Here is a 23,157-nt window from a genome sequence, read left to right as displayed (position 1 = left end):
ATCCTCAAGAAATGAGAGCCATGACATGAATAGAAAAATGCACACCATATGCATCGTAGCACTATCCACAAATGCAGAAAGATGGAGAGAGCCTAAATGTTCATCAACAGAAGAACAGTTAAATAAACTTTGGAACATACAGGCTATGCAATACTATATACACAACATTGAGGAATGATGAAGAATCTGCAAAACACCTCATAACATTGATGAACCTGCTGGACATTAAGCTGGGTGAAATTAGTCAATAATCATAAAAGGATGAATAGTGTATGAGACTACTGTTGTAAAAGAAAAGATTTTCTTGCTAAAGGAAATATTTTATAATAGTTATAAAGGGTAGGAGGGAAGGGAAAATTATTTACAGGGTAGAGGGTTATTGTTAAGTGCCATCAAGTCAGTTCCAACTCATAGCAACTTAACGCACAATGGAACAGAACAGCGCCTGATCGTGCACCAGCCTCATAATCATCACATTTGAGCCCAATGTTGCTGCCACTGTGCTGCTCCATCTCATTAGCAGTCTTCCTCTTTTTCATTTTACTAAACATGTTTTTTATTTAGTAAACCTTCCACCTTATACTAAGCATGTTTTTCTCCAGGGACTGGTCCCTCCTAGAACATTATGAAGAGACAAAAGTCTCGCCATTCTGGCTTCTAAGGAACGTTCTGGCTATACTCCTAACACAGATTGGTTTGTTCTTTGACAGTACATGATGCATTTAATATTCTAGGAGCATTCTGGCTATACTTCTTTCAACACAGATTGGTTTGTTCCTTTGACAGTCCATTTTTTTAATAGTCTCCTCCAACACCTAACTCAAATGCATCAGTTCTTCTACAGTCTTCACTGTTCAGCTTTCACATGCATATGAGGCTACTGAAAATATCATGGCTTGGGTCAGGTGCACCTCAGTCCTCAAATTGACATCTTGGCTTTTAAACAATTTAAGGAAGGCTTTTGAGGCAGATTTGCCTAATGCAATATGTGGTCTGATTTCCTGACTGCTGCTTCCATGAGTGTCGATGGTAGATCCAAGCACAATGCAGTGTTTGACAACTTCAATCTTTTCTCCATTTATCAAGTTGGTTCCGAAACATAGGAATCCGATATAGGTTTCTGAGGAATGACTACTGGGTTTGAACCACCAACCTTGCAGTTAGCAGTCCAGTTCTTATCCTAACAGAGTTCCATGTTCTTTGCCAATTAACCTACATACGTGAGACTCTAACATAACCTCTGTAGCAGCAGTCTTCCATGTGGTTTGGTGTCAAGAGTTAAGAAAAATTCATTAAAGGACTCACTATGTAACTTCTGGAGTGTTGGTGTGGCACTGTGGGTTAATGTGCTAGACTGAAAAGTTGGTTTGAACTTCAAGGACAGCAGTTCAAACTCATCAGCTGCTCCCTGGAAACCCTGTACAGGGTCACTATGGTTCAGAACCGACTAGACAGCACTAAACAACAACAGTGTAACTTCTGGAGTGCTAGTGTGATGCTGCAGGATAATAAAGGTTGGTTTGAATCACAAGGTAGGCGTGTCAAACTCACTAGCCATTCCTTGGAAGCAGGGTCACTATACAGTGTCACTATGATTCGGAACCGACTCCATGGCACACCACCACCACCACGAGTTGGAACTGACTCAACAGCATTTAACAACTACATGTAACTTCTAGTTACTGAAAATGTAGTGATAACCGAAAGAATTTCCCTACTATTAGGGGCTCATATGGGAGCACAAAGGCTCTAAAGGATAAAGCTCTGGACTGTGAACCCAAGGTCAGCAGTTCAAGACCACCAGTTGCTCCTCAGAAGAAAGATGAGGCTTTCTGCTCTCCCAAAGATTTAGAACCCTGAAAACTATACAAGGCCGCTATGAGTCTGAACAACTCAATGGCACTTAATAACAACAATGGGCTTATATTCAAGTTTGCGGTGAGTAGTGTGTCTAGTAATTAACAAACATCTTATAATTGGTAAAAACAAACAAACAAACAAACAAACTTGAAAATCTACTTCCAAAAATCAGCCAATGAAAATCCTATGGATCACAACAATCTGATCTGCAACCATTCAAGGAATGCCAGGTGCAGGTTCAGGAAAGCAATTCCTTCCATTATGCATGGGATTACCTTGAGTCTGGGGTTGACTCAGCACTGCAGCTAACATCATCTTATCATGAGAAAAGTTATGACTTAGTAATAAAATAGCTTAACATTTACTGAGTTCCTATTATGTGATTTCATTTAATGTAACAATTTGAGGTAAGTACTATTTAAATTTTATTACTAATTCCATTAATAATAAAAACCCTTGCTGTTCAGACGATTCCAACTTACTGACACTTTAGAACAGAGGCGAACTAGCCTATAAAGTTTCCAAGGTTGCAAATCTTAATGGAAGCAGACTGCCATATCTGTCTCCCATGGAGTTATTATTATTCTCTTATGGAGATTTAAACTGCTAACCTTTGTTAGCAGTCAACCACTTTAACCATTGTGTTATCAGAACTCCTCTATCAGTTATACGGACATATATAACAACAACATACTCTATATGCCATACTAGAAAATTAATAAAGAACATTACTAAATAAATAACAAAGTACTTGTAAACCATGCAGATGCATTCAATCTACTACAGTTCTCTTTTTCTGCAACTCATTCTCACCCTGTGTCTACATAAAATGAAAATAAAATTAGGTTTATTCTTACTACAGGTAAGATATGTATGACAAATAAGTGTGCTCAGAAAACGATACTATAAATATAAATAGAAGCAAAAAGTGATACCGCTTCTAAACTATTATACTATATAAGAGATCATATTATTATACTTCCCAGAACCAATTATTTTGTTCAATTCTTATTTTAGTTGCCAAATGTTACATTCCTCACAATTTCAGCTGTTTCAGTGCTCAGTCCAGAGTTTTACATATAGCAAGCAGTTGATATTCTGAAGTTCATTTTCTGAATTCTGTATCGTTAGACATATAAACACCCTATAAAATAACTTAATCATTCAATAAATACTGACTGCCTCCTAAAAATAGGGATCATCATTTTAAAATAATGCGTCAAGTTATACTTTAAGAGGAGCTATGGTAACATAGTGGATTATGAGCTGGACTGCTAGCCGCAAGGTCAGTAGTTCAAATCTACCAGTTGCTCCGTGGGAGAAAGATGATCCCATAAAGATTTATGGCCTTGGAAACCCTATACAGGGTCACTATTAGTTGGAACCGGCTCACTGGTACATAACCACCACCACCACACCTACATATGGATTCCTGGTGTGCTGCTGTAAGATAAGCACTGAACTGCTAACCACAAGGTAAACAGATCAAACCCACAAGCCACTCCTCAGAAACTCTATACAGGGTCGCTGTGAGTCGGAACCAACTCGGTGGCACACAAATGCCACCATCACACTTTAAAAACCATCGCGATAGAAAAGGAATATACAAACTATCCAAGACCACCCATGTGGTCTTTTTCTAGTTGAAAGTGGTAAATTATAATTTCTAACATTAAAATACCTCCCCCCCCCCATGTAATAGTGTTCCTTTCACTAAAACGTAATAAGCACCAGACTGGTAGCCACAAGGCTGGCAGTTCAAATCCACCAGGCTCTCTCAGAAACCCTATATATGGTTACTTTAAGTTGGAACCAACTAAATGACACACAACAACAATATATCTTAGTTAAGAAGCCCTGGTGGTGTTGTGGGATAATCACTGGACTTCTTACCACAAACTCATTAGTTCAAAAGCCACCAGCTGCTCCATGGGAGAAAGATGAGGCTATCTGTTCCCATAAAGATTTACTGTTTCAGAAACCCTCAATACAGTAGCTGTTAGTCAGAACTGATTTGATGGCAGTGGTTTAGCATTTCTTTTTTTGGTATATACCTCAGCTAGTGGGTACCAAAGAACTAGAAAGTTAAAGTGAGTGAAAAGAATCTCTGAAGTGTGAAGAGGAAGGAAGAGGAGCTCATAGGAGAGAAATAAAGGCCACAAACTAAAACCACTAATAAAATTCTAACAGTATTCCTTTCTTTGCCATCGTGTGATCACTGCTACCTTTCATCTTCACTATGTCTTCTCATAAAACTTTCAGGATCAAGAGATTCCTAGCCAAGAAACAAAAACCGAATCATACCATTCCCCAACTGGTAATAAAATTGTGTCCAACTCCAGAAGACACTGAAGAACCAAGCTGGGTCTATAAAGAGTCATACATGTGATGGCACACATAATGTACCTGGGTTCTAGCACTCTATCATGTGAAGTTCAATTTTGCCAAGAGCTGACTAATTGCACACATACTGCAAAACTTCTGGTTTCTTCCTTTGTTTTCAAGTTTCCACATTAAAAAGGTTGGCCAGTAAATATGTGAGACCTATTTAAAAAAAAATTATAACCCAGCATATTAAACATTCATTTCTTACATCAAAGAACCTATATTTCAAGATTTCTCTAAAAATAGCAGAAGCATGTTGTTGTTGTTGTTAAGTGCCGTCGAATCGGTTCTGACCCATAGTGACCTTGAACATGGTTTCCAAGGCTGTAAACAAATCTTTACGGGAGCAGAAAGCTTCATCTTTCTCCTGTGGAGCAACTAGTAGTTTCAAACTGCTGACCTTTTGGTTCACAGCCCGATTTGTAACCACTACGCTACCAGAGCTCCTTAACAGAAGAATAGGAAGGAATTATTATTATTATTTTTTTAATGGAGTCCTTATGTGGCACTGTAGAATCAGCACTGGATTGCTAACCACAAGGGTGGCAGTTCAAACCCATCAGTAGCTCCTTGGAAATCCGACACAGAGTCACTATGAGTCAGAAGTGACTTGACGACACATAACAACATTTAAAAAATAATCACAAAAATGCCAATATCCCAAAGCACAGATTAAATCGTTGCCTTTTCAAAAAAGGAGTTAACTAAATTCTATGACTTCCTCCAATGTGCAGTTCTTCAGTGTTCTGGAAGTAAAATCTGTGGGGATAGGGAGTACAATTAGAAAGCACTACAAATCCTGGTGTGGCTGAGTAGGATTAAGCACTGTGCTAAGTGAAAGATTCGAACCCATTGGCTGCTCCTTGAAAACCCTATGAATCAGAAAAGACTTAACAGCTTTTTTTTTTTAAAGACAGATAAATGAGAAGCTCAAGCTGGTTTGTACAGCAGAGTTAAATTCTCAGGAGTCCTGGTGTAGTGCATAAGCACTGGACTGTAAGGTCAGTTTGAAATGCAAAGTCGGCAGTTCAAATCTACCAGCCGCTCCTTAGAAACCCTATACAAAGTCCCTAGGGGTCAGAACCAACTCGATAGCACTTAAAACAATATGGGGCAGTTCTACTCTGTCCTACAGAGTCACTATGAATCATAACTAAATTGATGGCTGTGAGTTTGGTTTGTTTGTTCCTGAGTACTTTCTACACATTAAACCTTAGATAGCCGTACTTCTCAGTTGAAATTTGATCTCCCCTTTGACTTTTTAAGGTACTGTTATAAAACAAGAAACACTTGTGAAAAATAAAGAAGTGACTATAAGTGACTGACAAAATCCAAGAAGGAAAAGGAGTTTGGATACATTTATAATTAGTTTATGAAAGGCAAGAAGACAGATGACTAAGAATAAAATCAATAAGCCTGCACTCCCTAAGAAATTACACAATACACTGCTCCTCTACAGAGAAGTGACATTTAATTTGGAGTAGCCCAAATTTTCATGTTGGACAAATTTTTTTAGTATTTTTCTACTACCAGTGAACTTTTCCTTTTAGAATCTTATGATATAGAATCATGGAAACATTTCCAGTACTATGTTACACTTTGAGTTATGGAAAATGTTATTTGCAACACAATTTAATATTTAGCTTACTATGGAAATCTGATACAGCAAAAATTATTTTTCATATGTTACATCAAAAAATAAATAAATAAAAGACCACAATGACTTTCTTGTAAAAGTCTCATAATACAGGTAAAAAGGCTTAATTAGTATTTATAATTACAATCATTAAGTGGCATTAAGTCAATTCAGACTCATTGCAACCCTGTACAGGGTTTCCAAGGAACAGCTGGTGAGCTTGAACTGCTGACCTTGTGATTCAAATCAAACTTTGCAGTTCTGCACGTTAACCCACAGCACCACACCAGAACTTCCATTCCGACTCACAGTGACCCTTTATAGATTTCCAAGGAACAGATGATAGGTTTGAACCACCAAGCTTGTAGGGTTGCTATGAGTCAGAACCAACTCGACAGCACTCAAAAACAATCCCAACCTTGGAGCCCTAGTGAGGCACTGTGGGATAATAAGCACTGGACTGCTAATCACAAAACCAGCAGTTCAAACCCACCAGCCACTCCTAGGAAATCCTATACAGGGTCACTATGAGTCAGAACCAACTCAACAGCACTTAACAACAACACCATAATCCTCTTAACTGGTTTATTATATTTGATCACATTAGGGGAGATTCATCACCTAATTGTCAAACCACTGAGAATCATGTGACACATATTTTGAGTGGACGTAACTGAATCCAAGACAACCTTATGATTAGCAGCCCAACATCACAGTGTCACCAGAGCTCCTTATTTAAATATTACATCTCTAAAAAACCCAGGGCAGTGGAATGAAGAAAAACTGACCTAAGTATCATCTAAAAGAGGAAGGCAAAACACAGATAATGCAATATTAACTTAATAATTTTGGACTTAAAACAAAGCTACTAGTTAAGCATTCCTGGCATGGCACTGTAGGATAAGCACTTGACCTCCAGGTCAGTTTGAACTGCAAGGTCACGGTTTCGAACTCACGAGTTGCTCCTCAAAAACCTTATACAGGGTTGCTATGAGCCAGAACCAAACTTGATGGCACTTAACAATAGTCAACCAAACTGGGAATGCCATTAAGCCTAAAATCAAGAGTGGGAATACACAAGAAATAACAGTATTACTTCTTTGGGAAACTAAAGTTTAGCTTAGATCTCAAAAAGAACCTAAGCCAAGAAGATGCTAGACCAAGTATGCAGAAAGAGGTCACTAAAATACCAAAAGTATCATTTGGTGGTTATCAGGGGTGGAAAGCAGTCCTGGTGTGGTACTGTAGGATAAGCACTGGATGGCTAACCACAAGGTTGGCAGTTCAAACCCACCAGTCATTCTTCAGAAACCCTACAAAACAGTCCAGCATTTACCCTACAACGCCACACCAACCAGGACTCTGCTCCACTCGCACACTTCCCATATCAATATGTGTTAAATCTATCTTTCTAATCATCAGGCCAAAAACCCTGTTACTTGTTTTTTCTTTTTATTTTTTTAAACTGTGGTTAACAAAACAGCTGCCTTTCAACCATTTTTTTTTTCTTAAATGATTTATTGTGAATTATGTGACAGTTTACATGGGAGAACACTAGTTTTACATTCATTCTATCGTATATCGTCTCATTGCCATGGTTACAATCCCATCCATGCAATCCTTTCCCCATGCTTTCAACCATTTTTGCATGTACAATTCAATGACATCAATTACACTCACCATGTTTTGCAACAATCACTATTACCTGTTTCCAAAATTTTCCATCACTGAGGCTCAGTACCTTCCCCAAATGTGATGCTGTGGGTTAATGCACTGGACTGCAAAGTCTGTTTGAACCACAAGGTGCAGAGTACGAGTTCACCAGCTACTCCTCAGAAACCCTATAAAGGGTCACTATAGGTCGGAACCAACTTGACAGCATTTAATAACATGCCCCTCTGCAATGATTCCCTCTTTCCCCCTCCAACCTTCTCCTGGTAACAGCCATTCATAAACTTTGTTCTTCATATATTTGCCTTTTCTAGATCATATACAATTTGGCCTTTTGTGTCTGATTTATTTCACTTACTATATGTTTCCAAGGTTCATCCAAGATTACTGGATTCTTGATTAATCTCTTTATCAGTCTTTATTTAATCCATCAAGAAATCCTACTGGCTCTATCTGCACAACAGACCCATAATCTAATTGTTTCTCATCACTTCCACTTACTACTGGATTACTACAATGGCCAGCTGACCGGTATCCGTGTTTCTGCAGGAGCCAGGACAACATTTTAAAAAGCATAAATTCATCATCACCCTTCAGGTTTGGAACTGAACTCACTACTTCTGTAGCAGTTTTCAGCCAGGCAATGGACAAGGGAACAGTGACACTGGTGAGGTATGTACACCTTGGAATTAAGCAGCCATTTCAGAAATCAGTGGGGACACATTTACCCAGAGACAAAGTTTAAAAGAGTTAAGAAAGAAAGAATGGAAATGGGGAACAAAGGAAGGAAGTGAGATAAATGATGACACATTGAGGGGAATGCAATTAATGAAATGAGACAGAGTATGAATAAATTGTTCATCATAAAATTTATTATCTGTTCTGCAAACCTTCATCCAATTCACAATTTTTTAATTGAAAAAAAAAAAAGCATTAAATTCACATTACTCCTTTTATCAAACTCAAGTGTTTCCCATCTTATTCAAAATAAGTCAAAGTCCTTACAAGGCCCTTCCTCCCCACCTCTACCCAACCATCCTCATCATCAATTCTTTTAGTTCAACTGTTAATCCCCATTTTCACTACTTCATTCTAATCACATAACTTCCTGTTTCTTAAATTCACCAGGCATATTCTCAAAAGCATTTTATTATTTAATCTCTATGCATCTCACATTTTCAGAGATATTTTTTATATAACAGACAGTTTTATTTATATATTTTCTCAGTGGCAAGCATGTTGTTGTTGTTAAGTGCCATCAAATCCGTTCTGACACACAGCAATCCTGTATAGGGTTCCCAAGGAGCAACTGGTAAGTTTGAACCACTGGCCTTGTGATTAGCAGTCCAGCTTTAATAATTAACAACATCTATTTGTTTTCCCATTTTCTAATTCATCAAAAACATAAACAAATACCAATCAGTGCTTCTAATCAACACAAGACAAACACTTTTGCCACAGAAGGGGGGGATATCTATATAGCTGATATAATCTATATGGCCTAATCTTGAAAAACTAAGCAAGTTACCTAAGGTTCTCTGTACTATAAAAAATATATTCTGAGTAAGAGAAGTTTATACACTATAATAACAAAGAATGAACACACTCTAGATCAAGAATGCATGGGTTTGGTGTGGCACTATGGGTTAATGCGACAGACTGCAAAGCCTTTTAAATTGCAAGGCTGGAGGTTCAAGCTGACCAGCGGCTCCTCGGAAACCCTATACAGGATCACTATGGGTCGGAACTAACTCGACGGCACTTAACACCAACAACATTGCAACAGCGAGCAAGTAACTTAACCACCTGGTGCCTGTTTCCTCATCTATAAAATGGAACTTATAATACTTCAGAGAGTTGTTGAGAGGATTAAATTAATTAATACGTATGAACAATGCCTAGCATATACTAAGTTCTCAATAAAAATTAACTGTAAAATTCTTACCACCTTTATGGTCCATCCACCAAAGGATCCTAAAATCCAAACTGAGAAGCCATTATCATAGATTAAAAGTGGTAACTACACTTTGCTAATTCTCTGCAGCAAATAAAACCTATATAAAGAATTATTTTCTAGTACATATTCATGTAACAGTAAGATTTGCTTCAAAGTAAAGTGGTAGAGAGGAGAACAGAGAAGATTAGATGAGAAATGACTGTCCATGCTGACAACTACTGAAATGGTATGGTTGATAGAAAAAAGGGGTATAGTTACTTGTTCATTTTTGTACATATTTGGAATCTGTACCAAAAAGAAGTAGAATGAATTAACAAATTTTCTGCTCCATAGCTAATCAACAATTACCCTTCTACTTCTGTTTTTATCTGGTGGCACAAATGGTTAAGATGGTTACTAAACTAAAGGTTGGGGGTTTCAACCCACCCACTGGTTCCCTCCATAAGAGAAAGACCTGGTGATTAGCTTCCCTTAGATTACAGTCAAGAAAACCCTATGGGAAAATTCTACTGTCACTTGGGTCACTATGAGTTAAAAAATCAACTCTACACCACCCAACAACTTTTCTTTACTTCTCTCCTCTTTCCTTCAAAGTCAGAAGAGTGGCCTGATCTACATCTGAAAAAAAAAAACACCATTGAAACCCCTAGGGAATGAAGATTCCTGTCAATCTTGATATGAGAGAGAGAAAAGGGCTGGTTGGTCCAAAGTTTGGGGAGACTTGGGAACTCCTGAGCCCATGGACATTTACCTAGCCACAGAGGGCTAGAACTGAGAGTGAAGCATCTAGCTGATATGAAGTAGGAGGAGATGCACAAGAACGTCCAAACTTGCAGATAATACCCATTTGACCTAGCTTCAATGGCTTGATGACCAGAGCTCAACTAGAGGAAGATAAAGAAATATAAAGGATGCAAGTATAAATTTCTACAATTTGATGAAATTGACTACATGGATGTAGTAGCTCCAAATACCAACCAAGAGGGAAGGAGTCTTCACATCAAGAATCAAGCCTGTCTCCTCAGTATACAGGGTTGACAGGGATGGGCAACTTAAGACACTGGCTACCTAAAATGGGGGTTGGGGGTAGGATAAGTAGGCTAGAAAGGCACAAAGTGGTTGGTTTACAAGTTTTCATGAGGGAGTTTAGTTTTACAGTGTGCAGGGAAAGGGGGGTGCGGGGATGATGGCAGAATCCTCACTGAATAGTTTTCATCTTGTCTAGATGGGTCTAGAAAGGAGATGGGGATAGGATTCTTATGATTCAATAGTAATTGTTATCATGATTAATTGGGATTGTCACAACTGTAAAAGTGGAAGTTTTGTAGCACAAAGTGGTGAGTAGTTAATCTTACAATCCAGGAACAGAGGACCCTAGGACTGTCAAGATAGAAGAGCATGAGCGGAATGTGGGCTCCTATCCAGAGAAGCAGCAACACCAGAGATGGAGGCAGAGGTGATGGCATAAAGAGATAGAGCAGCTGAGGACTCTAGACTCATGGAAAGAGAAAGGCTGTGTGCTGGTGGTCAGAAGGTTGGTTTGCAGAATGTGCCCTTTGATTGTTTAAAAGATTATCTATTCCTGAGTGTTTCTGCATACATTAAAAAAAACAGGGAATAGAAGCGAATACTGTTAAATGATGATCCATGGAGGGGTTAGTAATCTTTGCAATGAAACAAGTATGATACGATGTGTGCAAAACCAATGTTCTCCCATGTAAACTATCACTCAATTCACAATAAAAGTTTAAAATGAAACAAAACCCTATGGAACACAGTTCTATTCAGACTCATGAGTCAACATAAATTGGAATCAACTCAACATCAACTGTTTTTCTTCAAAAACTCACTTAAATTCTAACCAACCCATTCAGTGGTTAGAAACAAGACAAAACAGAAACTAAACTTAACATGAACGCGTTATTTTCCATTTTATCACACCAGCTTTTCAGAGTACTTACTAATTCATTACAGAGATGTTGGGCTAAATCATCTGCTATTGACTGGTAATGAAATACCCAGCACTGTACCCAAAATAAAGTTCTACTGTAATTATTTTAAATATTCAGGATCTCAAGACTACCTTTATCCACATCATTAATGTCATCATAAATAATAATTTGAATGCTTTCTATATGCCCTATACTATATTATATGCACTACCTTCTTTAATCTAGAAAGCAACTCTGTAAGATATAAATATATCTTTACTCACAAATGAGGCTTACATAAATTCAGGCACAGTATTACCCAGGTATTAAATGATGATGTTGAGCTAAGTCTAGATCTAATTCGAAAGCCTGTGTTTTTCCACTTTCTGATAATGATTTCTACTGCACACTAAAAATGGGAGGTAGGAATGAAGCATAGAAATAATAATCCAATAACAACCAAAGTGTCAAATCAATGAATGATGATTAAACAAACTGTGGTACATACATAATAATGGAATACTATGCAATCATAAAGGACAATGAAGAGTCCATGAAACATAACATAACATGGCTACACGAGGAGTGCATAATGCTAAGTGACATAGGTCAATTATATCAGGACAAATATTGTATGATTCCTCTTTTACAAGAAGATAAGTAAAAATAAATATAGAGAAACCAATGTTCATTGGTGGTTATGTGGGTGGTTATATAGTTGTTAAGTGCCACAGAGTCAGTTCCGACCCATAGCAACCCTGAACAGGGTTTCCAAGGCTGTAAATCTTTAAAGAAGCAGAAAGCCTCCCCTTTCTCCCGCAGAGCGGCTGGTAATTTCGAACTTCTGACCTCGCAGTTCACAGCCCGATTTCTAACCACTACACTACCAGAGCTCCTTAACCCAGTTATTTTTTGGTAATGGGAAAAATGGCACCAGATGTGGACATAGTGAGTACAGAACAGCCAAAGTAAAAAAAAAGGCATTTGAGCATATATAGTTGGGTATAAGCAAATTAGTGGAGTCCTGGTGTGGCGCTGTGGGTTAATGTGCCAGACTGCAAAGCCGTTTGAACTGCAAAGTCAGTGGTTCAAGCTTACCAGCAGCTCCTCGGAAACCCTATACAGGGTCACTATGGGTTGGACCCAACTTGACGGCACTTAACAACAACAACAACAACACAAGCAAATTGGTATATGAATAGGTACAGATGTGTACAAAGGTGCGAATAGACAGATGTCATCTATAAACCAAAAAACAAACCCGCTGCCCATCGAGTTGATTCTGATTCGTAGCGATCTTATAAAAGGGTTTCCAAGATTGTAAATCTTTAAAACTAGAATTGACCCTATCCCAAGATCACCTTCTAGTGAAATAGCAGAGTAACACACAAAATAAAGGATAAACCTGTTAACATCAATGCCCTGGTTAAAAACCATCAGTATGAAACCAAATGGTCATTTTTCTCCCTGGGAGTAGCTCGTAGGTTTGAACTACTGACCTTGCAGTAAACAGCCCAATGTCTATTACAGTCACATGAATTGATAGAAGACAAAATATAGATACTCCTCCGACATAACCACACACTTTCCAAAATTTGTTTACAAGGATTTGAAGACAGAGAGATCATAGTCTTTATCAACTGGCATAACAGTTTACAAATACCAAAATCAGATCCTAGTGAAGTGAATAGCATCTAAGGTCTTAAAAGCTTGCAGAGTCATCTGAGACACAACTACAGGTTTCTAACTTGCTAGGTGCAAAACAGTAAGAAGCAGAGAGAAAATGTACAAGTCACAATCTCATCTATCCTAAGACTAGAAGAACTAGATTTGGTCCAGCTATCACCACAAACTATTTTGACGAGGGAACAACAGTTAATCCCAAATATAATGGACGAAAAATATGGAGCAGAATTCAAATTATCATTGTTGTTGTTGTTAAGTGCTGTCGAGTCAGTTCTGACCTATAGCGACCCTGTACAGGGTTTCCGAGGGTGTAAATCTTTACGGGAGTAGAAAGCCTCATCTTTCTCCCGCGGAGCGGCTGGTAGTTTCAAACCGCTGACCTTAAGGTTCACAGCCCGATTCGTAACCACTACGCTACCAGAAATTTAAAAAAGAAAACTAAAAACAGCCAGACAAACTGAAACAGAAGAGAACAGATGATTCCCTGAGACAATTGCTATGAGACACTCTAAAACCAGAACTCTATCCCAAGATCATCTTTTAGCAAAATAGCAGAGTAACACAAAATAATGGATTTACCTGTAACACATCAATGCCCTGCTTAAAAACCATCAGTATGAAACCAAATGGTCGGCAATTACTCAAAAGCAAAGTTGACACAATAAGGGGGCAGGGAAACTAGAATAATGGAAAAGGAACAAACTAAACATAATTAAAGAGAATACTGACATATTGTGGTACATATAAAGTCACCAATTTGTGTGGAAATTGTCACATAGGAACCCAACTTGCTGTGTAAACTTTCATCTAAAATTCAGTAAATGCTTCCTTTCAATAAGAAGAAATTAAAACAATTCTGCTCTTCAAGTTCTTGATTATCTCACAAAATTATGTTTGCAAAATTATGATGGTATACTGTGAGCCAAGCACTGTTCTAGATGCTTGAAGATAAACAGTGAACAAGACATACCATATTTTCACATATGATACGCCTGACCCGCATATGCATGTAGCATGCATAACTACACAGGAAGCTAACTTATAAGGAGGTTGCAGTGCTAACTTTCATGTTACCTGCATAACACAGTATCCCTGTCATCTACTGGGAGAAGACAAAGAGTAAAAATGTAAAGACATAAATAAGGTAACTTCATACACTGGGAATAAGGTGATATAATGAGAAGGTTGAAGAAATCTGAGGTGTGGGATCTTACAGACTTTGGTAAAAGAAGTCTAGATTTTAACACTGTTGCAATGGAACATTACTGGAGAGTTTTAAAGCATAGGAATGACATCAGTTTATGCTACAGAAAAATCATTTTAGAAAATAATGGCAATGAATTTTTCAGTTAAGCAAATTTAAAAAAGCCTGAATAAAATCAGTTAAACCCATCTATGAACTTTAACTTCAGGGAGACTAATGACCTTCTCTAAAGTATTTCCTTCAAAGTGAACAAGTCTCTCATTATACATTATGAAATAAAGGATAAAATGAAAATATCTCCAGAAGAGTTAAACAGTTACTGAAATTCACATTGAGGTCTAAATATTAATTACTAAATAATTTTTGCTCAGAAGGAGAGAACTAACAGTAGTATCAATCAAGACAATGAACACAAAGGCTGAGAATGCCAAACACCTTCACAACTGTGCCCCAAAGCTGTCTTAGAAACCAAACTCAAGCTTAATAAATCTAATTGTAAATGATATATGAACTTAAATGAAAATGAGGCCCAGTTCATAAATGATTGTCTTTCTGCCCTTTTGCCACTCCCCAGAATAATTCTTTCAAAAGGTTATATTTACAATCAAATAAATGGTGCTCATTAAATGTAAATATAAAACTACTATGAATTACACTTTAAAATAACCATTTTAGGAAGTTACATTTCATCCTACTAGGAAAAAAACAAGGCTTTAGAAAGCCAAGAGCATTTAGCTATATAAACTATACAGAATGCACTTGAAACGGATTATTACCTCCTAGAGCTATCATTTTTCACCCTTAAAATACCAACAAGGAGAAAAGCAATCTTGGTACATGCTACAACATGGATGAAGCTTGAAGACATTATGTAGAGGGAAATTAACCAATCACAAAAAGGCAAGAAAAGACAAATGTGAAGATATTAAAGTTTATTAGTGGCTGGACGGGGAGGGAATAATTAACAGTGGTGAAAACGTTGCACTAAAGGGTACGGTTGCACAGCCAATTATTGCAATTTCTGTCAATAAGTTCCTTATCAATAAAAAGTAGAACTGACAAAAGAGGTATGATAGATTTATTTACAACAATACAAAAAGAACAGCTGCTGAGGCTGCTTATGTATAATCAAACACGTTAAGGTTTAGAGATTTAGGGTCACGGTTTCATAGGATATGCGTTAATTGGCCTAATAATATGTTTAGTGCTTCTTTCCACCTCCTAGTTGGTTGTATAGTGCCTGGGATCTTAAAAACTTACAAACAGCTATCTAAGGCACCCCAATTGGTCTCTATTCACCTACAACAGGGGTGGGAACATCTGGCCCACAGGCCATATAAAGTCTGAGAAATCATTTGATCTAACCCAGCCAAAGCAACCAGAGTTCCAGTCTTCACATTCCTGGAGTGGCACTGTGGGATAAAGCATTGGAAGGTCGGTTTGAATTAAAAGGTTGGCTGTTCAAACTCACCAGTCACTCCTTGGAAACCCTATACAGGGGTGCTATGAGTTGGAACTGACTCACCGGCATTTGACAACAATTAGATATTTGACCAAATATGTAGTTGTTGTTAGGTGTCATCGAGTCGATACCAACCCATAGCGACCTTATGCACAGCAGAATGAAACACTGCCGGATCCTGGGCCAGCCTCACTACTGTTGCCACTCTTCTGTCAGTTTGTCGTACTGTGGTGGCTTGTGAGTTGCTGTAACTCTGAAAGCTATGCCATGGGTATTTTCAATACCAGCAGGGTCACCCATGGTGGACAGGTTTCAGATGAGCTTCCAGACAAACACAGACTAGGAAGAAAGAGTGACAAACTACTTCTGAATATTTAGTCACTGAAAACCTTATGAATAGCAGAGAAACACTGACCAAATACAGCAGGCTAAATTTTAAGTTGATAATTTTGTATCACCCACAAATGTTATAAATTTTGGCAGAAAAAAGGTTCCCCACCCCTGACCTAGAACAACAGAGGAAAAAGAGTCAGAAATAGAGGATATGGAATTATATCCATGAATAACTGCCTCCTTTGCCATGAGACCAGAAGAACGGACAGTTCTCCTTACCATTACTAAACATTTTGATCAAAGATTCCATAGAAGAATCCCAACCCAAAGAGAGAAAATACAAAAGAGAATTTCAAATTCTGAGGAACTCTAGACTTTCTAGAGCCATGGAAGATGGATGAGCCCCTGAAACTTTTGCTGTAAGATTATCTTAAACCCTTTAACTAAACATATCCCCTGAAGTCATATTAAAGTCAAATAATAATTTAGCTTAACTAGTTTAAAAAAGGTCTGCCTTGAGCATTATGCTCTGCTAAGGAGCTCTGGTAGTGTAGTGGTTACAAATCGGGCTGCTAACCTCAAGGTTGGCAGTTCAAAACTACCAGCTGTTCCAAGGGAGAAAGATGAGGCGTTCTGCTCCCATAAAGATTTGCAGCCTCAGAAACCCCATGTAGGGTCACTATGAGTCGGAACCGACTCCATGGTACTTAACAACAACAACAGTTATCTATATGGAATCAAAGTGACAACAGCAACTTGAAAGATTAGATAGTGTGACAGTTAAAGCTTTTTGTCAACTTTACTGTGCGGGGGATTCTCGGTGGGTTAGCAGTTAAGAAACAATAATCCCCCATGATGAGAACTAATATAATGTAATCATCTCCAAGATGAGATATGCTATGAGCAATCATCAATCAAAGGGAAGTTTCCTCATGACTGTGGCCTGCAACACCTTTTATCTTACAAGAGATAAAAGGAGAGAAAAGTGAGCAAAGAAGGGACCTATTACCACCAAGAAATAAGAGACTGAAATAAAGTACATTTTTTGGAACTGGGATCCCTGCACTGTGACACTCCTAGATTTACAGAAAGACGGATACCAAGACACAAAGACACACGGAGATCTCCAAAGAATGCTGGGCCTACAGAGGCTGAAAGAAGATAAGGACTTTTCTCCAAGTCAATCAATGCTCGGAATTTGAATTCCTAGGGTGTGGAGCTGTGGGTTAATGAGCTGGACTGCAAAGTCAGTTTGAACCCCAAGGTCAGTGGTTGAAGCTCACCGGTCACTCCTTGGAAACGCTATACAGGGTCACTACGAGTCAGAACTGACTCCATGGCACTTAACAACAACAACAAAAAATCATAAGAGGCACATCTGCTGCACAAGACCTCTTTAAAGTATTGAAGAGCAAAGATGTCAGCAGTTTGAGAACTAAGAGGCACCTGAGCCAAGCCATGGTATTTTCAATAACTTTATATGCATGCAGAAGTTGGACAGTGAATAAGGAAGACAGTAGAATAATTGATGTATGTGAGTTACGGTGTTGGAGAAGAACATTGAAAATACCATGGACTGCCAAAAAAAGAAATAAACATGCATTATAGTAAGTACAGCCTGAGTGCTCACTGGAAACCAGGATGGCCAGACTTCATCTCTCATACTTCAAACCTATCGTCAGACGGGACCAGTCACTGGAAAAGGACATGTTTGTAAAGTGGAAGGTTGGAGAAAAAGAGCAAGACCCCAAGCAAGACGGATTGGCACAATAGCAGCAGCAATGGACTCAAATATAGTAATGACTGTGAGGTTGGCACAGGACCGGACAACTGTTTTGTTCTGTTGTGCATAGGATCACTATGAGTTGGTACTGACTCGATGGCACGTAACGACAACAACAAATCATAAGAGAATCGGAGCATGATGGCTCCCTATGATAAGCACAAGGTCCACAGTTCAAGCTCGCCAGCAGTTCTGCAGAAGAAAAACGAGGCTTTCTGTTCCCTTTAAGATTTAAAGACTCGGAAACCCTATACAAAGTTCGCTATGAGTTGGAACCGACTCACCCACATTTAGCAATAACAACAACAGCAAAAAAATCATGAGAATAAACTTTCGTTTGCTAAAGCCATCCACTTGTGGTATCTGCTACAGCAGCCCTAGACAACTAAGAAAGATAGGACAGTAAGTTTATGTTCATGAGGGAAGAACAGGTCAGAAAAAGAAGATGAGAATTGTTTTTAATTTAATGACATTAACTACAACTTGAAGAAGGTAGTTAATGTCATTAAATTATATACGCAGAAGCTGTTGAATGGGTGTATATTTTGCTGTGTATATTCTCAACAACAAAATATATACTTATGGGGGGGAAGAGATCAACAAGGGAAATAAGCTCAAACACAGTATCAACAACAGTGGCAGAATAATACTGGCTTCAGTAACTCAATATTGCTAACTAGGAAAACTGTCATTTGTGATCCCACCAAGGAGGTATAGGGACCAACTTATTCTTGCAAATGCAGTAACCACACAGTTAAAGCACCAAAGCCTAAAGGTGGTTGTTGTTGCTGTTGTTAAGTGCCGCCAAGTCGGTTCCGACCCACAGCGACCCTATATAGGGTTTCTGAGGAGCGACTGGTGAGCTTGAACTGCCAACCTTGCAGTTCAAACGGCTTTGCAGTCTGGCGCATTAATCTACAGTGCCACACCAGGACAAAAAGTTAAATGCTTATATAATTTAGCAAAGATGTTTTAAAACAGGATGAAGAATATGCTTTCAGGCTCACATTGTTGTTAAGTACCGTCGAGTTGGTTCCGACCCATGGCGACCCTGTATAACGTTTCCAAGGAGCGAGCAGTGAGTTTGAACCACCAGCGTTGCAGTTCAAACTGACTTTACAGTCCAGGGATTAATCAACCCACAGCACCACACCAGGACTTCATTAGCACTATAGTGTAGTATCTGCTACCAAGTCCTGGTGTGGGATAAAAGCACTGGACCACAAAGTCGTTTGAATCACAAGGGCAGAGGTTCAAATTCACTAGGTGCTCCTGGAAAAGTCTATATAGGGTCTCTAAGAATCAGAACTGACTCGACAGCATTTTAACAACAATATATGAGCACTGGACTGCGAACCACAGGGTCTGTGGTTTGAGCCCATCAGCCACTATGCAGGAAAAAGATGACGCCTTCTGCTCCCGCAAAAATTAAAAAAGCCTCGGAAACCCTATTAGTCAGAACCAACCCAACGGCACTTAACAACAACAACAACAACATATATTAATGTACCAAGGGTATTTAAAAATAATTGTGAAAACACTGTTTTACAAAAGTAAATGTGGTCACTGTCATCTGGTATGGCTGTTGCTGAGTGCCGTGGAGTTGGTTCCAACTCATAGTGACCCTATACAGGGTTTCCAAGGAGCTACTGGTGAGCTTAAATTGCTGACCTTGCAGTTCAAACGGTTTTGCAGTCTGGCACATTAACCCAAAGTGCCACATTAGGACTCCTCTGGTACGGTAGAAAGAGTCAAATCCTAACGCCACCAGTTTACTGTGTAACCTTAAGCAACTTAACACTACTAAGTCTTAATTTTCTTATCTTTCAATGAGCAGAGGACCCTGGGACCATCAAGGGAGAAGAGTGGAGTTCGGGACCCTATCCAGAGAAACAGTCATGCCACAGATGCAGAGATGGAAGCAGAGACCATGGAGACGGAGTGGCTAGGGACTCTGGACTCAGGGAGGAAGAGAGGCTGCATGCTGACGGCCGGGGGGCAGGCTTGCGGGGTGTACCCTTTGATTGTTTGAATGGTTATATACTTCTGAGTGCTTCGGTGTACATCCAAAAAAGAAACAAACAGAAAAAACAGAGACAACGGAAGTGAATGCTGTTGAACGATGATGCATGGAGGGGATTGTAATCATTGCAAAGAAACAAAATACAATAGGATGAATATACAGCTGATGTTCTCCCATGTAATCATTCAATTCTCAATAAAACCTTAAAAAAAAAACACCTACTTCTAAGGGTTATTTTAAGGAACAATGAGATGTTTATTAAATAATAATGAAGGATTCAGCAAACGGCAAATACCAAAAGTCCTTGATGATGATTGTAGATTAAGACTACCTTTATTTGATACTGCATTTTCTAATTTTATCTACTGGCAAGAAAGTAATTACGCATATGTTATTGTTTTGTTAAGTGCCCTCTAAGCCAATTCTAACTCCTAACAACCCTGTACAGGATTTCTGAGGAGCAGCTGGTGGTTTTGAACCACCAATCATTTGGTTCATAGTCCAGTTCATTATCCTATAGCACTCCTGCACCAGGAGTTAAGTTACACATATGTTGTTGTTGTTGTTAAGTGCCATGGAGTTGGTTCTGACTCATAGCAACCCTGTATAGGATTTCTGAGGAGCAGCTGATAGGTTTGAGGCAACCCTGTGGTTCAAACCAACCTTGCAATATAGTTCATTATCCTGCAATGCCACACCAGGACTCCAACTACACGTATGTTGTTGTTGTTGTTGTTAAGTGCATGAAGTCAATTCTGACTTATAGTGACCTTGTATAGCGTTTCCAAAGAGCGGCTGGTGAATTTGAACTGCCAACCTTGCAGTTCAAACTAACCCTGAGATTTGGTGCATTATCCCACAGCGTATACCAGGACTCCCACTACACATACTGTTGTTGTTGTTGTTAAGTGCTGTTGAGTCGGTTCCGACCCATAGCAACCCTGTATAGGGTTTCCAAGGAGCAGCTGGTGAGCCTGAACCACCAACCTTGCAGTTCAAATGGCTCTGCAGTCTGGCACATTAACCCACAGCGCCACACCAGGACTCCAACTATACACATACTACTGGTAAAAAAACGGAATCTGTTGTGGCACTCTTAGGATCAGGACTGTGAATCACAAAAGCTGGCAGTTCAAACCCGCCAGCCTGTCCTTGGAAACCCTAGACAAAGTCACAATGAGTTGGGACAATTGGTAAGAACAAGTAGTTTGTCTTGGCTCCACTAACTGTTCAGCATAATTAGTCTAAGAATCAAAAAATCTCTGCTTAAACACAAATGGCTTAAAGTGTGGGGCCTACAATTTTGCAAGTATTATTATCTGAAAGGAAAACACAAATAAAATCACTACAGGGGAAAGAATAACTGGATAATGGACCTTACTGGTGACAAGCCATAGACAGGAAGTAATAAAAGATCTAAAATTCAAATGGATACTTATAGAGGTTGGGCTAACTAACACTCTCTTCTCAGCAGGAAGCAACAGTGACTCCTCCACAATTCCCTCCTGTAAGATTTGATATCTTTTACAAATAATGCATGTTTCCTGACAGTTTCCTAGACCTCTTTTCTGTAGTAAAGTAAAACAGTGGAGGGGACTTAACAATGAAGACCAAAAAAAAAAGGATAACTTAAAAAAAGTACTATATACTAAAAAAGTACATACCCAGCTTTGATTACCTATGAAATTAATCTCAGTGTTTAAAAAGAAATTTAAAGTTAATAAAAAGTAACTGGATACGTTTTACAGTGTGGCGCTGTAGGATATGCACTGGACTGAGAATTAAAAGGTCGATGTTCAAGCCCACCAGCTGCTCCTTGGAAACCCTATACTGGGGTCGCTATGAGTCGGAACCCACCGAACAGCACTAACAATAACAACAACAATGAATATACTGACTATATTATCTGGTCAATATCAAGAAGCCTGTACAGTATTTCACTTACTGAAGCAAACACACATAAATATAGGAAAACTTCCTTAGGTGGTCGCCTCGGCACTATTTGGGGCACATGTTGCTTTTTCTTAACACTGGATCATTTAAGGCCTTCCTTATTACACACCACAAGTTTTAAATCAGAGGAAAATAAGAGAAGTCCAACATATCCCGGTGAAGTAGGTTGATTTACTACTCCTTAAAGCATAGCTTGCCTCATCAAAACAAAACAAAACAAAAACACAGAAATCATTAACACATGAAGGCCTACAAGAAACGGACGCGACAATTTCCATGAAGGTTCAGTAAAGTCAACGGCACATCTTACAAGGCCCTCACACGAAATCATGTGGATCTGGGCCCGATTGCCCAAGGTCACACACCAAGCCAGAGGCGAAAAAAATCCAAGAAATGAACCTCCTACAGTTCAGGACAACCCTGGCTAGGAATGGAGTCTGAGCTTGGGATCAGTCGGGTCAAAGCTTGAATGTGAACCACCCCAACCGAACGCACTGGCTCCATGGGAAAACCCCAGGGGCTTCGGACAGTAGCATTTCCTTCCATTTCCCGAGTCTTCCCTTCCCTCGTAACCCCCAAAACTCACATCTCCGGAGCCACTTCATCCAATGGTAGACGATAGTACTGTGGTGTTTCTTGTTCTCTATACACCAAGACGACAAGCCTTGAATGGATTCCATAGTGTTGGTTACCGACTGGAATTTTCGATCCAACGAGGACTCCAGAGCCCCTGCCGACGAGGCCGACGAGGAGGAGGCCTTACTGCTGCCTCCGCCGCCGCCGGCCGCCATCTTCCCGGTTTGCACAAGCGCTGCAGCTCCTCCGCCGGCGGCGGCGGCGGCGGCGGCGGAGCGGACAAAACAATCACTGCGAGTGCGTGAAAGCCTTAGTTAGGGAGGGCGGCCAGGGGGTGGGGACGGTGCACGAGCTAGGTTCTTCTGGAGGTACAGCCCGGAGGACCAGCTGCTGAGCACGCTAGCAGCTCCTACACGCTGCAAAGAGGGGATGCAGATTTCGAAGGTTTATCAATATTGTTTAAGGGTTCGTGTTTAAACCAGTTATCACGGAAGAATTACGCAGAAATCAGGTCCTGCAAAGCCTTCCAAAAATGCCTAACTCCCAAACTAAAGGCTTTACATTCTTAGGCTCTCACATTAAGGACCTTCCCCACCCCTATCCCCACACTCCTGAGGAGGGGTGGGCGTTAATAGCTTAAATTTAATACTACCAGACTGCCCACTCTCAGCTGGAGATTTCTTTCTGCTTTAGATCC

General features: G+C 39.4%; 1 protein-coding gene across 3 annotated transcripts in view; it reads right to left on the bottom strand.

The window, feature by feature from the left end:
- The window catches only part of RPRD2 (regulation of nuclear pre-mRNA domain containing 2), a 113,394-nt gene extending 90,703 nt beyond the window's left edge, over window positions 1-22,691 (bottom strand). For 2 of the 3 annotated variants that reach the window (XM_006861369.1, XM_006861371.1), the window contains exon 1: window positions 22,471-22,691. In XM_006861369.1, the coding sequence (XP_006861431.1) occupies window positions 22,471-22,675 (205 nt within the window). In that variant the 5' untranslated portion in view covers window positions 22,676-22,691. The remainder of the gene's footprint in view (window positions 1-22,470) is intronic. The other variant, XM_006861370.1, reaches the window with a different exon arrangement.
- Between the last annotated feature and the right edge of the window lie 466 nt (window positions 22,692-23,157).

The sequence above is a fragment of the Chrysochloris asiatica genome, unplaced genomic scaffold, assembly GCF_000296735.1.
Source record: "Chrysochloris asiatica unplaced genomic scaffold, ChrAsi1.0 scaffold00042, whole genome shotgun sequence".
Taxonomy (NCBI): Eukaryota; Metazoa; Chordata; class Mammalia; order Afrosoricida; family Chrysochloridae; genus Chrysochloris; species Chrysochloris asiatica.
The sequence above is the reverse complement of the archived record's forward strand: the minus strand, read 5'-3'. Positions and strand labels throughout refer to the sequence as shown.